The sequence below is a fragment of the Osmia lignaria genome, chromosome 13 (genome assembly GCF_051020975.1).
Source record: "Osmia lignaria lignaria isolate PbOS001 chromosome 13, iyOsmLign1, whole genome shotgun sequence".
NCBI classification, from domain to species: domain Eukaryota; kingdom Metazoa; phylum Arthropoda; class Insecta; order Hymenoptera; family Megachilidae; genus Osmia; species Osmia lignaria.
Genome location: NC_135044.1, coordinates 2227167 through 2242465, shown reverse-complemented (window position 1 = coordinate 2242465; position 15299 = coordinate 2227167). Strand labels below are relative to the sequence as shown.

Genomic DNA, 15299 nt, shown 5'->3' with positions numbered 1-15299 from the left:
TCAAGTTAAATTTCTAATAGATCTGTCGACGTCCTGAAATATTGAAAAAAAGTACCTACTATTCTCAGGTGAAAAATATTCGATCTACTTCTAAAATTAATACAGTAGTACCTCGGTATACGTCTGCTTTGGAATACGTCCAATTCGGAATACGTCCTGTTTGAACGTGACAAACTTTGCTCGGTATACGACATAAATTTTTTGTGTAAATTTTAAATAATTATCTCAGCGGAAAAATTAACGTCGGTATAATATCAATAGGAGTATTTTTTATAGTGGAACGGATTAATCATTTTTACATTACTTGTTATGAGAAAAGTTGGTTTGATATACGTCCTATTCTGTATAAATCCAAACATCAGGAACGGATTAAGATCGTATATCGAGGTACCACTGTAATTGATAAAAAGATATCACTATACATCAATTACAGACTTAATTATTCTGAAATACATAGTTCGAAGCGATACGTCGTGTCACTGTCATAATTTGTTTGGGTTACAATGTATCACAATGCTCCGAGAGATTGCTCTGCTCTATAGGAAAGACGAAACCTTAGTTGGCAGCCAATTAGGATCGAGAAACACCTTCCGGTTAAACTGCATTTCAAACCCAAGGGTTGTATGGGGCAGTTGCTATTGAGTTAGGCTAGGTAAATTCGAGAAACTTGAATTAGAATTTACCTGTCGCAATTACAATAACTAAATTTGCATTGCTATTATAACCTTTCATGAAAGTGTCGATCTTTAAGAGGTCGTAAAATTCTTCAAGACGTAAAAATACACGAAATTCAATCAGTGAACGTGTTAAAAAATTTCATGATTCGTGTGTCTTGAGAAGTTGAGCTATAGCGTGGACGAACCTTTAAACATCTGACCGAAGAGCGCAATGGAGAATCGGTTTAAGCAGCTCACCGGTAAAAGGAAAGAACGAAAAGGTATCTTGCTTTATACGACGGTTTACGCGCCTTTATCTTTACGATTACACTCCCGTAAAATCGGAGCTTAATATAAAGCCCGGAGGGGCTCGACAGCAGCGACCTTATACCACCAGCATTCGGTTGCATCCCTTCTTCGACCGGGTTGCTCGGAACTTTGAACGGAAAGGAAATACGAGGATAGAAGAGAAACGATGTACACGGTGTCCTCGAGCGATGGGATTTTGCCCTAAGGTTGGATAAGAGGTACAGGTTTCGCGCAGAAAACTTTAGTAGTCGAAGGATACTAATTCCGGGGGGATTTAACCGATAGATGAAACAGGAGAAAATTTCTAATCAATTTAATTTTTTTATAATTCTCGATGAAATAAGTTATTGCAAGATTGAAAATAAAAGTGATTGAATTCATGCAAATAGTTAGATTGTAAGTACACCTACGGAAAATTTTTAATTAATTAATGAATATTTTTTAGTTTAAATGTTTGCACAGGTAATCTTAAAAAGTTCAGTCATTGTGATAAAAATAGTAACGTTATCCGGTTCTTCTGTGAACAAAGCTAACCCGGTTTTGGAATGAAAGAAACCGTATTAACTTTTTCCATGGAAGATCCACTGGATAACTTTATCACTTCTATTTCGTACTGATGGAATTCTTTTAAATTGCCTGTAAATTTTTCAAAATTTTTACTTTTCAACTTTTCTTCATTCATTGGAAAACCCTTGGACCACGGAAAGAGCCTCGATTTTAATTTAATTTTGTATTTCATATAATTTTCATTTCAGGCATTAAATTCAATTTTAATTTATCTGAAAGAAATATATTTGAATGACAAAATTATTAATTTTTAAAAAAGCTAAACAAAGTATTAACCGTCTACGTTTTCGTATAATTCCAAGATAAAATTCCAAATTTCTGCCGTAAATTTAAAACTTCCTTTCCCACCTTATTCAGTATGCATCGCTGTAATTTACATGCACATATACTATAATAATTGCATTTGTAGAGTAACGTTAAAATTTTGTCGTGATTATAATTTATTTTCGCGAACTTAGAACAGGATTACCTAAGGAGGTCACTGTAGAGTTTTCTATCAAATTATTCCATTTCGAATTATATCATACTTTGATTCGTATTTTGTATCCGGATTCTAGGCCAATGACTTTTCACTCGGAGACACCCCGTATGCGTACACCGACGGGGAAGAGCTCGAATGCATAAAGTTAAATACCCGCCGGCATAACCCGGGCTACGACTCGACTACGCTCGAGTATCCTCGGTAAGCTCTCAACGGAGATCACGTATTCCTTCGGGAGTACAAGCTCTTTTTAGTGTCGCGATCTTCAGAATTTCTTTCTTTCCGTACTTTCTTTCCGTTTCTTCCGTCTCTCCGCGCCAACCACCATCACCCTACTCTCTTGGCGTTGTTCGTTTCTCTTTTTGTTCCTGTCAGCTCTCTTCCGTCCCCTCGGGTGTTTCGATGTTTTGCAAAATGAATTTGCTTCCTGCGGTGCTGGGCTGTTGTCATAAATACAAAGCTCAACGAACGTGTGAGGTTCGATGAAAATTTTTGATCAATTTTCCATTTGCTCGGCATGCGGATTCCCAGATGAAAAGTCGTAATTGGTTGCTGAGAGGAACGGAATGTTGAAATTACAATCGGAGGAACAGCCCATTTGATGCCAATTTTGATTGGTTTGAGACATGAGATACCTACTGTTTTTTATTGGTACATGTTTATCAACTGATTGATTTACAACATTCAATATATAGATTTTTATGCGCTGAATATGAATCCACAGTTCTTCTCTTTTTAGTGCCTACAGTTTTTGAGAAACTTAATTTTTGAAAATATACAAATTCTTAATTTTTAGTCATTTAATTACTTTGCACGCGAAATAACGTACCTATATGTTTAAATAATGATTAAATAAAATTGGTCTTTTGTCTTATCAAATCATTTTTCTTTATATCTCTCCTACTTTTTTATCGCTGCAGAATTCATACGTACTTCCTTTTCTTCATTACGTCATTCTATGGTTAAAGAACACTTTTATGGTTACAATTTCGTCTCACTTTCACGTTTTAAGACTTTCGAGGAGGATTACACTACAGCAGGTTTAGCTCTTAATTAATGAGGACGAACGATCTCACAGGCTTTAAAACTATTATTACCGGAGGGGCTTATTCTGTCACTTGCGCTCAGACATCCTGAGGACAGACTCTAGCCATCTGTATTGTTCTCCGAATTGCAACTGACTTCTTTTATTATTTTTAAACCAATTCCTACAATTGTTCTTTGAAAATGAACAAAAAATTCTGATTTTAATAAAACTTTGTAAGGAAATACAAAATTAATTTAAAATTGGGTCTCTCTTCGTGGTCCGCAATCCGAAGATTAATATGATGGTCGTACACCGCATGCATTCGCCATATTTATCCATGACCTTCCATTCAACAGCGAATGTGAGCGATAGAAAACTAAAGATACTCTAACGTGACAAAGTAATAGTCGTTTCGTAAGTGGCGTGAATCTCGCCTTCGTTTCGTTATAAATGACCGCAATTTGCTGCTCTAGATGTTCCCCTGATAACGCTTGATTTATCCATTTTCTCTCGGTCGCAAGCCTTTTGTTCCTCCTGTATTTTTTTTTTTTTTTTTTTTTTTGTCAACCGCAATTCGAGAAAGATGCCGCCATAGTTCGTGTGAAAAACCGTCGCTCCCGGCTGGGAAATAAATGTTACGGCGTTCCGTAGCATCTGGGGATTACAGGGGATTGAAGCCTTTTATTTTTTGCACACGCAACGCGACATCGTTCAAACGAGAATTTTCGTATCAACGTGACTTTTGGACTATACATTTCACTGATTCGATTTTTTAAAATATTCTGGTGTTTATTAGGATGTATCATTTGATGATATAAAGTGATAGTAATAGCACATGAATTTGAAGCTTAATCATATTATTGAATTCCTTTTTTAACTTTCCTTGCGATTTAATTAAATTTTTCAATCCCCTTCTCCAGGCAAATAAAGCTTCAGCTCGCAAATTAAGCTGAGAATTTAACCTCATCAGCGATCTTCTTTCCCAAACGAGTAGGTTGCATTACCCAATAGGAACCGCTACGTAGCTGCATAATTTATAAACGAATAGCATCGAGGCTCATATCCACGGACATCCGGTTTCCTCTGGCAAACCTCATTATCCGCCGCGCAACCCGGAATCGGTTTCATTGATCGACGTCGTACGGTTCATTAGGAACACGGTTATCTGACGACGTAACCGAACGAAACCGTCGAAACGACGAAATAAGAGCACCGCCAGTGATCCAGTCCGATCGAATGAAAGGTGGAAAAAGAGGGTGAGCGGAGGGAATGAAAAGCGTCGCGAACGTTACGAAAAGAGGGGCGGAAGAGATCCCGAACGAAAGGCTCCTCTTTATCTCGAAGTCTTTCGATACTCGAATCGAGCTTCGAACGATTCTTCATTTTCTTCTCTTTTGCCTTTTGTATCGAACAGGCTGGCTGCTCTCGTTAATTAGACCTGTTTTCTCGCGCGATAGACTTGGCCCAATCCCCGTTTCGATCCCCTTTTCTTTTTCAACACCCCACTTTTCACCTCTATTCCACGCCTGAAAACAATGCTTTCGTTGCTTTGCTCAGAGATACCCTGCATTGTTCCCAAAGGGATTTCAGGTGTTCCGGAAGTTGGTCGGATACGGATCATGGATTCGCCAAGGGCCGCCAGTGATATCTGGCACGCGAAACCCCTCGCGGTCATGTAATGAAATTGTTAACTGATCGCGACGAATAATGAGGACGGCCCTGACACTATTTGCCTCGTTGCTGTCCACTTTTTGTTACTGACATTTGCTATTGGATTATTTGTATTGGTCTTCCAGGGGGATTTGATTGTACAGAGTGATCTGCCTAATTCAATGATAGGGCTGCCTTTCGTGTCGGGTATATTTTCCAATTGCATTTTTCGAAATGAAAAATTTGCATTTATGGCAATGCAATTTAAACCCGCGGAAACGGCTAAGAATATATTTGGTCGGAATAAGAAAGTAAAGAACGCGCAACTGCCCGGTAAATTAATATATTTTTTCACTGGAACTGCTCCGATGGAATAACGAAATTGTAATTTCTGCGCTTGAAGTTTGAACGTAAATAACGATAAGAACAAAATTGCAGCGTTCTGGTAAATTTGAATGAGAGATTATAGTAGTTTGTACTTGTCCTTTTTACATGTAATTGCAAGTGGAACACCGGTTACGAAGTATTACATTTATATTCTCGTGACACGTTTATATTATCCGAGAGTTGAAAAATATTAAATTTTTCAACATTGAAAAGAGTTGACTTTAATTAAACTAATCTTCAATTTTTGATTCTGAATAAATTTACGCATAAAAAGAAAGGGATACGAAGTCGATTCTAATTTCCTTTTCCTGCTTGGGAAAACTTCAGTTTGAAGACCGTCGGAAAGACGAGATTCCTCCTAATTATCAATCGATAACAATACTGTTGGTCGCTTTTCTCTCTTTTCTCCGGTTTCTCGCGAACCGGGACTAAAGCTACTTCACGAGGAAAGAGAGGAGAACCGGCGATCCACGATAATTTTCGTGGCGGAACAATGTGCAGAAGCACGAAAGTAAAATAGTTGAACGCGAAGGCTGCAAACGGTTCCTGAACTCGAGCGAACCGAGACTCTTTACTGCCCTGGAACGTGATAGCTTTTATTTGGGCAAGAATTTTCGTTGAGGCCAGAACCGGGCAGTGTTCCAGTATCAGGGAAAAACGGATGATATTGTGGAAGCAACGAAACACCTGGTAAACGTTACGGACCATTTAACCTTTTACTGCCCATTTAACCCCCTTTCCTGTGGATTCAATATTTCTTACCTGGCGTTATGAGAGAAATCTCAGCGCAAATAGCATCGTGGTAACATTGTAATTACCTTATGATTGCCTCTGTCTTAATTGCACACTAATTACGTGACGACAATTGCTTCGTTGCTGGTTTCAACCCTGATATTCTCATTTCTTCAAACATGTCTAATGTCATTTTCTTTATATCGGGAAATTTCTATGCAATCGTCTTTCTGGAAGGATGATAGTCACATCTGGGTTAAATGCCACTTAATTACCATAGATGGAACGGTACTCGATCGACCGCGAATAGTTCATTTGCGATGTATTCTTAGGAGGCCATTTAGTTGAACACATAGTTTTGTTAAATAAAATAAAATTAAAAATCTGAAGCTCCATTTCTTCAACGTAATTCAATTTCATAGCCAGTTTAATAAAGTAATTGGCGCTTATTCGTAATCTCGAAATCATAAGACCGTCAATGGATTCGCTATCATTCACCACCTTTGAGCTGATCCGTCCGACCGATTGCAAATTTAACGCGACTACACGCACAATCAAACCGGTCCCTCTAAAGTTATCGATCCGATCGAGATAGTTATCTCTGGTTGACCGAGTGAGCGTGGCCTTACAGCACACGAAATAAGCCCGGCATGGCTTATTATGCGTTCGCGGTCAATAATAATCCACGTGCTGGCCCTTGTCAAACGCAGCCTCCGCAAGAACGCTGTTACAAGTGTACCGTGCTGTTGGACAACAGCATTTCCGTCGGGTGTACGCAGCCACGTGGTAAACTCGATTGGCCGACGGGGAAACATTTGTCCGTTTGCCAACAGGCTGGAACGAGGTTAAGATAGCCGCGCCTGTTGCTTTGTTTTCGTGCGACTACGTTGTCAGAGGAACAACCATTTTTCGAGCACCCATATCGTATTCAAAGACGGCGCGAGGCCTCGAGACGAGTGCAAAGAGGAAAAGTGGAAAGGTTGCCGTAGAGGAAAACAGAGAAGTGGCCAGAATGAAAAGCCGCGTTAAGCTCCCCTAGCCTTCTTGCCATTCTGTTAAGATTAATCCTATCAAACTCTTTTTCTCTGTGATGGCTGGTGTTAGAGGATTGTTATATCCTGTTATACCCCTTTCGCTGTATTATTATTATTATTACTATCGTTACTATAAAATACCACGAATCACCTAACTGCTTGGATACCCATGAGATACCAGGGTAGGAAGAGAAAGGCTTACTTTGTGGCCTCGAATTAGCAGACTGACTCTTTGGATCGATGCTTTATCTATAGGAATCTTAAAACCTCGGAAGATTTTGAGAATGTTACATGAGAATCTTTTCTTAAAAGTTAAAAGCAAAAATATTTCTGTTTATTGAAAACTGTAGTAGAAAAATGTTGCTAGAACAGAAAACAGATGGCCAATAGGAAGAAAATATTATCACAGAAGACTTTCAGTATACACGTGTAACAACGTGGGTTTATTTAAAGATCGTTCCTGCCAGATATTTTTATTTCTATCGTTTTAAACATAATACTATTATACAATCAAAATTGTACTCTTTTTTACTGAGCATATTTGTTATAACACTGGAACGGTACAGAATTGTTACAAAATATGATTAATGAATGTATTCATAATTAATCAATTCGTTTCGTATGCACGATTAATAAATGAGAATTGCTAGTTAGACTGGGGTAATTAGCATCGAACAAAAGAGAAAAACAAACCGAAGTGTCGTGTCACGATTACATAGGACGCACTTTTAATTGTTAAAATTTACTCAATTCCACTTTGCAATTAAATCGCGCTTGTTCCCGAGCGTTTCGACGAACGAATCGATTTATAAACGAATTAATCGATGACACCAGCAACACAGAATTTAAACGAGGATTTTATTACTATGTTGGCTCCGTTTTCCGGTACGCGCAAATGAAATTTGTTAAATTTCCCCCGGACGATTTGTTACGCGTTTGCGAAATAAATCAGGTTAATGTTTTAAATCAGTACTTTCTCTGCGTGCTTATCGCGATCAATTGTTCGAAGTTAACACATTATTCAGTATACAATAATAAATCTCCCTTCTTTCGTTGTCGAAAAAAAAAAAATGTTCATTTCAGTTTTATTTTTTCAAAAGTATTATTTTTGATAATATTAACACGTGTTTATCCAATTTACTTAATTAATAAAACTTGAGAATGTTTTAATTTTATTTAGAGTATAACAGAGGGTATAATAGCAATAATTAAAGTTACAATGACTTTCTAAAAATGAATCTTCAGTTAAAAAAAGAAAAGGCTCAGAATTAATTTGTACGCCTAATAATTACGTAGTGGCTATCAAAGAAATTAAAAAGCAATTTTTATTTTAAATAATCATCAACGGTCTATACATTTTTATACTGAAAATATGCTTTGATTTGAATACACGGAAATACAGATGCAAATATTTATATACAGTGACCCAAATCTCTTTGAAGCACTTCTGTTTACAATACATTTTATGGCGAAATTAGTTCACGCTCGATACAAAATTCGCGAATTGAATCGGTCTCGATGATCGCGGCGCGGAAATGCAAATCGTGGCAGATTTAACGGACAGCTTTCGACAAACTATACATAATGACAAAAGTAGTGAATATCAGCGATACGAGAACCGTGAATTTCGGATTCGCTCAAAGCAGAAACTAGCCTGAAAATGGCAGAGCATTGTTTGGGACCGAATGCAACTGGAATAATGGAAATCCATTAAAAGCAGCGGTATCGTTGACTTTCAAATTACACATTTGCCAATGGAGATCAGATTTTCATCGTACACTCATTGTAACTGTGATAAGCACGAAGGTATCTCGTTGTAGTTATTGTTAACATGTTGAATGCTATGGGGGTCACCCGCACCGCAAATTACATCCTGAATAATTAAAAGAAATCCTTATTCAAAATAATATTGCTAGTAGAATTTTGAAGACGATAGTAAATTTAGATTCGATGCATTTTTGATATTTCGAAAACGATCCATATAAAAGAATCGATGCATTTTTAAAGATTCATTTTTTGATCACACAAACCCTTCAAAATTAATTTTAGATTTTTTCAATTTAAATCAGAAAAATTATTTGATTTAATAACTCTGAGAAGACGGAGATTAATTTTTGTTTAAATAGTATTTTTACAAGATCAACATCGCTTCTTCGGTATTAATTTTCAAATCATAATTTACAATACATCATTTTTTGGGAGAGAAATAACATATTCTTCATAATTTTGTAATTGGTGTGTTAGACTTTCCATGGTTAAAAAGAAATCCCTGAAAAAAAAGATAAACGGCAGTTTGTGTACACCGATAATTTAACTTATTAAGGACACGTTTAAGATTTCCCAGACACGTTGATCAAGTTCTTGAACGCGTCTGTTCCCCTTTGAAGTGGCCAGTTACAGACTTTCTATATATAAAACACGACGAACAGGACGCAGAAGGCAGACGGTCGAAAATTCTCCCAAATATTTAATCGCGTCAGATCCCTGCGAGGAGCTTAGAAAACGTTAACTCGATTTCTTATCATGCTCTGATAAATCTGGAAAATTAAGCGTATTCTAGCTGGCCGCATTCACCATTTCTCTCCTCGCCTCCTTCCTCGGCTACTTTTCACGGAACTGGAGGGATTAAAATTTGTCGGACGCTCCTTGTCGGTCTTTGTCAGAATTAAACAATCGCGTCCCGACTTTAGAAGCAACTCGTCACTGCGTCCGATGTACCAGTAAATTCGCAACGAGGAAATTATTGCGAATAGAAGCAGTTAGATTGTTGCAAATTTTCATTGAATTCGCAAATTAGCAAATTTACCTAATTAATGTTAAAGATTAGATAGTATAATTTGAACGTAGCTGAACATAATAAAAAATATTTTATTTTATTTTATTTTATCTGGTCTTATAATTTAATCCAAAGAAACTTAATAATTTGCATTGAAATTTGGTATAGAATAGGTAATATTCATTTTATTATTTATAACAAGCTTTAATCGATGTTATACTGTTGTTTTAATATCAGGCTTTTCATTTTAATTTTTTTAAAAGGGAACATTATTTTTCAATACTTTCCAATATTTTTTAATCAAAAGGGAAATTAAGTGGAAAATTTATTAACTTAGAATTATTTCGAAATAACAACTTTTGAAGTAAACGATACATTGTTCATCCAAAAATGAATGCTTTATTTCAAAAAAGGAGTATATTGTTATTCTCGATTTAAATGCAAATGAAATCCCGCGGGAGCTCAGTGGGTAAATAAATTTAATTTAAAATCAATAAGTTTCTATATTTTTTCTAAAATATACCGGAAAAAATAAATATTGAATTCTATCTGCTGAAGAAAAGATATAAACTGAACCAGATACACATTTATACCTGAAGTATTTATAAAATAGCTTCGTGTGATTAAATCTATATGATTAATCTGTTATTGATACATAACTGGGTCATTGATGATTTAATATACGGATACGAAAAATGGTTTGTTATCGACTTTCAATCGGAAATGGAAAATGAAATAAAGATATTTTCATTTCGAAGGTAATTTATGGTATCGATGAAGGTAATTTTTTCACTGCACTGAACTCTATAAACATTTAATATTCTGTGTTAAATGAAATTGGCATTTTTTCAAACGTTGACAATTTTCAAAATTACATGTACACACCTGCGTGTGAAATATTGTTTTTAATTAACAAACTTCGTTGTTTACTGTTGCAGCTGAATTATTCGTAAAAAATGCAATGCAAACAAATATTAAAAGCATTTAACAAGAAATACGTGCTAGTAACGAAACGTGTAAATTGCATTCTTTCTAAGTAATTAAATATTTTTAAAGTTGAGTAAGAATAAATATGGTATATTTTCTTTAAGTTTGTGAAAATATCAATTTTATTGATTAAATACCATAAAAAATTACACTGCAATTAATCCTTCTTTAAAATATACAGTGTATTTCGGCTTATAGATAAACAATAATTATTTACATATAGATTACTGATACATGGCACGTTTTATTTGTTAATATTCTTTGTGTATGAAAAAACTTGAGCATGGAAGAAGATTCGAAGCCAGCCACAGGAACCGCTTTTCTCCCCTCTCTTTCATTCTTTGCCTCTGTAAGTTTCGTAGGGTCTAGTGTGGTCAGGACAGTCATCCGCGTTCATCTCGTACGGAACGATCGAACCCGACACGACCGGAAGTCCTCGTTTTCCATCTGATTAAACCGCTACTCGAAACCCCGATGACTCGAGCGTCCGTAGAAAGTTTCAAACGTGCTATCCTGTCGAAACATACAATCGACAATCGATTACCAGTACCAGTGTTAATAGTGAACAAGGGTATCGATATCTATCTGAAAATCTCTTCTTTGACCCCAATATCGGTTATTTAACTTTGAGGATAGTTCGTGACAACCTATATTGTAGTTGCAGAATGATCCATATAATTGTTACAGAAGAAGTTGTATCTATTTTTTAATTGTAATTAGATACGTCTGTTGCAGGAAAGAAATAGTAAATGATTTCAAAAATATTATATTTTCAGAAACATATTTTGTTTTTAAATGTGCATGTGCAATAAATTTATCAGTTTTTAATGCACACTTTTAAAATAAATAAATATCAATTCGTGTATTGAATATTATTGCTATTTATGAAGAATAAAATTAAATAATGTGCCTTTCAGTTACAACGACTGAAACGTGTAACATGGTTATTCACAATCTGATGACATTAATTTATCGTTTCCTGATTTAAAATGTAAAATCTGACAATGAATTAAACGAATTCCAGCTGGTATCGAGATGTAAAAAGGATTTGTTAATGTAAATTGGATGGAAATTGTGTAACTTTCTTCATTGATTAATCACATATTTTTTATTCTTCTAATATCGAATACATTTGACAATTTTAATTTTTCAGTTAATTAACATATATTATAAAGCATTATGTTAATTTAATAATTAATTATTAATTAAAAAAGTACTTTAAATAAAAAAACATCTAATTTGAAATTTGTATTCTTTTATCTCTTTAATGTTCTAGCAAAATATAATTAATTTATAAAGTATAAAGTATTAGGTAGAGGGATATGATGAGAAATTAAAATATTAAAGTCAGATTTTTCAATGGTAAACTTTTTTCAATATCTCCCCATCAAAAGTTTCTAATGAGTTCAGTAATGAAAGAACATCGTAATTATTATTAATTGGTTATACACCTTGGCTCGTCAATCGATAGTTGAAAATTCGGATTAACGTTACAAGAAGGATGTTGCTTAGTTTCGTATCACGTAACTCGAAACTTCCGGGACGAAGATACATCTATCATCCGGTAAAATTATGCAAACGTCGTTTAGTTGCGGCTGCAGGCTAGGCTCGTAATAATTCAGACCAATCGACAAACCGATCGAACGTATATCGTTTGATCAATTCGTGAACAAGTAACAGGGTGAGCACGGTAGCCATCTAACAGGATATTATGAGCAATCCATGTCATGGTCGAAACCAAATTGTTCCAATAACAATGCAATTTCGCTAATTCATTTCTTCTACATATTAGTTAAAATCAATTCAAAAATACAGGAACTCATGACCAACATAAATACATATATTTTAACACTTTCGTATAGAGAGGATCAACCGTTTTGATTTTTTATATTTTTTTTACAAAATCAACCCTTGAACAGCGGAGATTGAAAAATTCATTTCGAAGCGAATCCTCGTTCAAGCGGATTACCAATCGGCCTCGTTCGTGCTTTAAAAATTACCGACTGGTCTAATCTCTTAAGTCCGACGTTAAATTTCGCGGTATTCACGAGCACAATTTAAACTCCGGTTAACGCGAAAGTTTACACGCACTTGGAGCCACGTTGTCTTACGGCGGTTTAATCGGTAGGAAAACCGCGATCGGGCTTCCCGTGGTACAAAATGAAAACGACCTTTTATCGTTGCAAATCCGTGGAACGGGCTGGTATTTCCGAATGAAAAAATCCGTTATGTAGCTTGCGGAGGAAGAAAAAGAGTTCGCTACGAGCATATGTAGCAACGGGAATTGTAAAAGTACACCGTAAAGTGCGTTACCTCGGCCCATTTAAGAAGATCTATAGATCCCATGAATACTTTACCAGTGATCGATCGATCACCGTTTCAACATTTCGATTTCTTCTTTTTTTTTCGCACAGATAGCCCATTCGATTCGTTTGTCGTTCGCAGATAAAGTATCGATTTTTCCTTTGCCATTTCGTATCGTGAAAAATGACTTCTGGGTAATGGTGTCGAGAATGTTTGCCCTGTTCGTCACGGTGTTTGCGTTGAAATTTCGTGGAAAGTTTCCAAATAAAGCTTGAATGAATGTATGATTTCAAAAGGCGTTCTTTCGAATATCTTCAAATTAATGAACCCAATAATTGGTTATACTTTTTTTAACGGAGATTCGTTCTATCGTCTCTCGTATCGTTGGAAAATTAGATAGTTCGGGCGAATTCCCAATGAAATTTTTGACGACAAACTTTCATCGTACACCGGCCAAAAATCCGTGCTGAAAGTTTAAAGCCAAATTAATTAGTCAAACCACCGGGCTGCCAGTTAACAACAATTTGAACGAGATCGTTCCGCTCCAGTTATTTTTGAATCATGCTTATAGATTATGTATCGAATCGTTGCATATCAAATGGAGAATTTCGAAACATTCAAAGTTGAATGAATCTTTATGACATAAATCGATCACGAAAAGGCACTTGAGCTATCAATTTAAAGTTTAAAATTTGATAGAAATAACCACCTAAAGGATTTAATTATTGAAAATATTTTTTACATTGATAGGGACATTTTCCACTGTCTATTTTAGATATTAATATTAAGAAAATAAAATTTTATAGTTTTAAGGGTCAAAATAGCCCTTTATTAGTTCCATACAAAAATAATTATTTTTCAAAATAATCCATAATAATTTTTTTAAATTAATGTAATTTTTAAAGAATTTCAGCTTCATAATTTTAAGATTTTTTACATAAATGATTAAGTTGTTTCGCTATAAACAACAATATCTCTAACAGCTCTGATTTGAGTTGTTAATTTGATTTGAACTATTTAACGAAAAAGGTGTTAAATTACAAGACAGTGACATTTCAAAAATTGTGACCATTGCGTTTGCTTGTGAATACCGAAAACAAGAAAGAAGAAACGAAACTCGTGAAGAAAGATGACGAATTATGTGTACCGTGCAATCGTCTACTATTTCCTGATTGTTTATTTAAAGGGTCTACTGCAATCGTTGAGGCTGTATTCCGGACATCCAGCAGATTTGGTAAAATGCACGGCCGACTTCAATGTAAGTATACCTCCAGTTTTAAAATATCTCTTGTAAACGATCTCGTAGAGATTATAGTTTCAGTAGTTACAGTTTCGATTTTTCTATCATATTTCTTCTATTTAATACGATTATTTACACAGAATAATTTATATATAATTTATCAAATATTATTTAATTTAAAATGATTGTTGGCAAAAGAAGAAATACTAATTTGCTAAGAATTCTAGGAAATTATTAAAGTTTCCATGGGAGCAATGAACTCCATGGGATAGCCCTAAGGGTACTGGTACACCATGAACCTACTTTTCTATAAATCTTCCATATTTAGTATAGAAATATATATATAATTGATCAGAGATTATATACAAGTTCGTAGGGAACTATTGCAACTCCCGTGGGGTTGCTAAACCCCATGGGATAGCCCTAAGGGTTCCGATACACCGTGAACAGATCTCGGTGAGTCAGCAACGATAAATCCTACGATTTATGAAGCAACACAACCATTCTCGACGAATAATCTTGCTATCGATGGGTGTATACACAGGTGGGACAAGAACAAACCACTATCTCCTTGATCATCTTGATTCTGACCCTTGATTATCGATAAACGGTCTGATAGAATTTCAAGCTTGTTACATACTCTTTTATCACTGTGTTTAGTGTAAGTCCCAAATCTAAAGCCCTGATAATGCTTATCATCCATGCTATACATTCATAGATTCGACTACTGCAGAGTCAAGTAGTAAAACCAGTAGTATTAGTCAGGCATTAGTCAGGCGCACCTGAATTTTCAAATTCACTTTTCTTATAAATGAAGCTTCGTACGAAGAAAAGTTATTCTATCATTTCAATTTATTTTAAGTTATAGAATCTCCCTTACTCCATCTATAATCCACTTTACATATTTCACTTCATTTTTGACACATTTTCAAATAATCCGTGAGTGAAAACTATTTTTTCTTTTTTTCTTTTTTTCTTTTTTTTTTGTTTTCTTCTTTGTTTATATTTTAAATTGAATATTAATATTCATTAACCATGTAGAAAATCCCTATAGAACTTGTACATTTATGTAGCTGCAGGTGTTTTCATCGAACAAAACATTTATGATGGACATTATCGCCTCTATAAATACGTCGGTATTCTCGGTGG

The 15299-nt window shown here is 35.2% G+C and overlaps 1 protein-coding gene across 5 annotated transcripts in view; it reads left to right on the top strand.

Moving 5' to 3' along the window:
- Nucleotides 1-15299, top strand: part of Mp (collagen XV/XVIII-type protein multiplexin) — a 181324-nt gene that overhangs the window by 126778 nt on the left and 39247 nt on the right. For all 5 annotated transcript variants that reach the window (XM_076691758.1, XM_034319125.2, XM_034319124.2 and 2 more), the window contains exon 5: nt 14097-14168. In XM_076691758.1, the coding sequence (XP_076547873.1) occupies nt 14097-14168 (72 nt within the window). The remainder of the gene's footprint in view (nt 1-14096; nt 14169-15299) is intronic.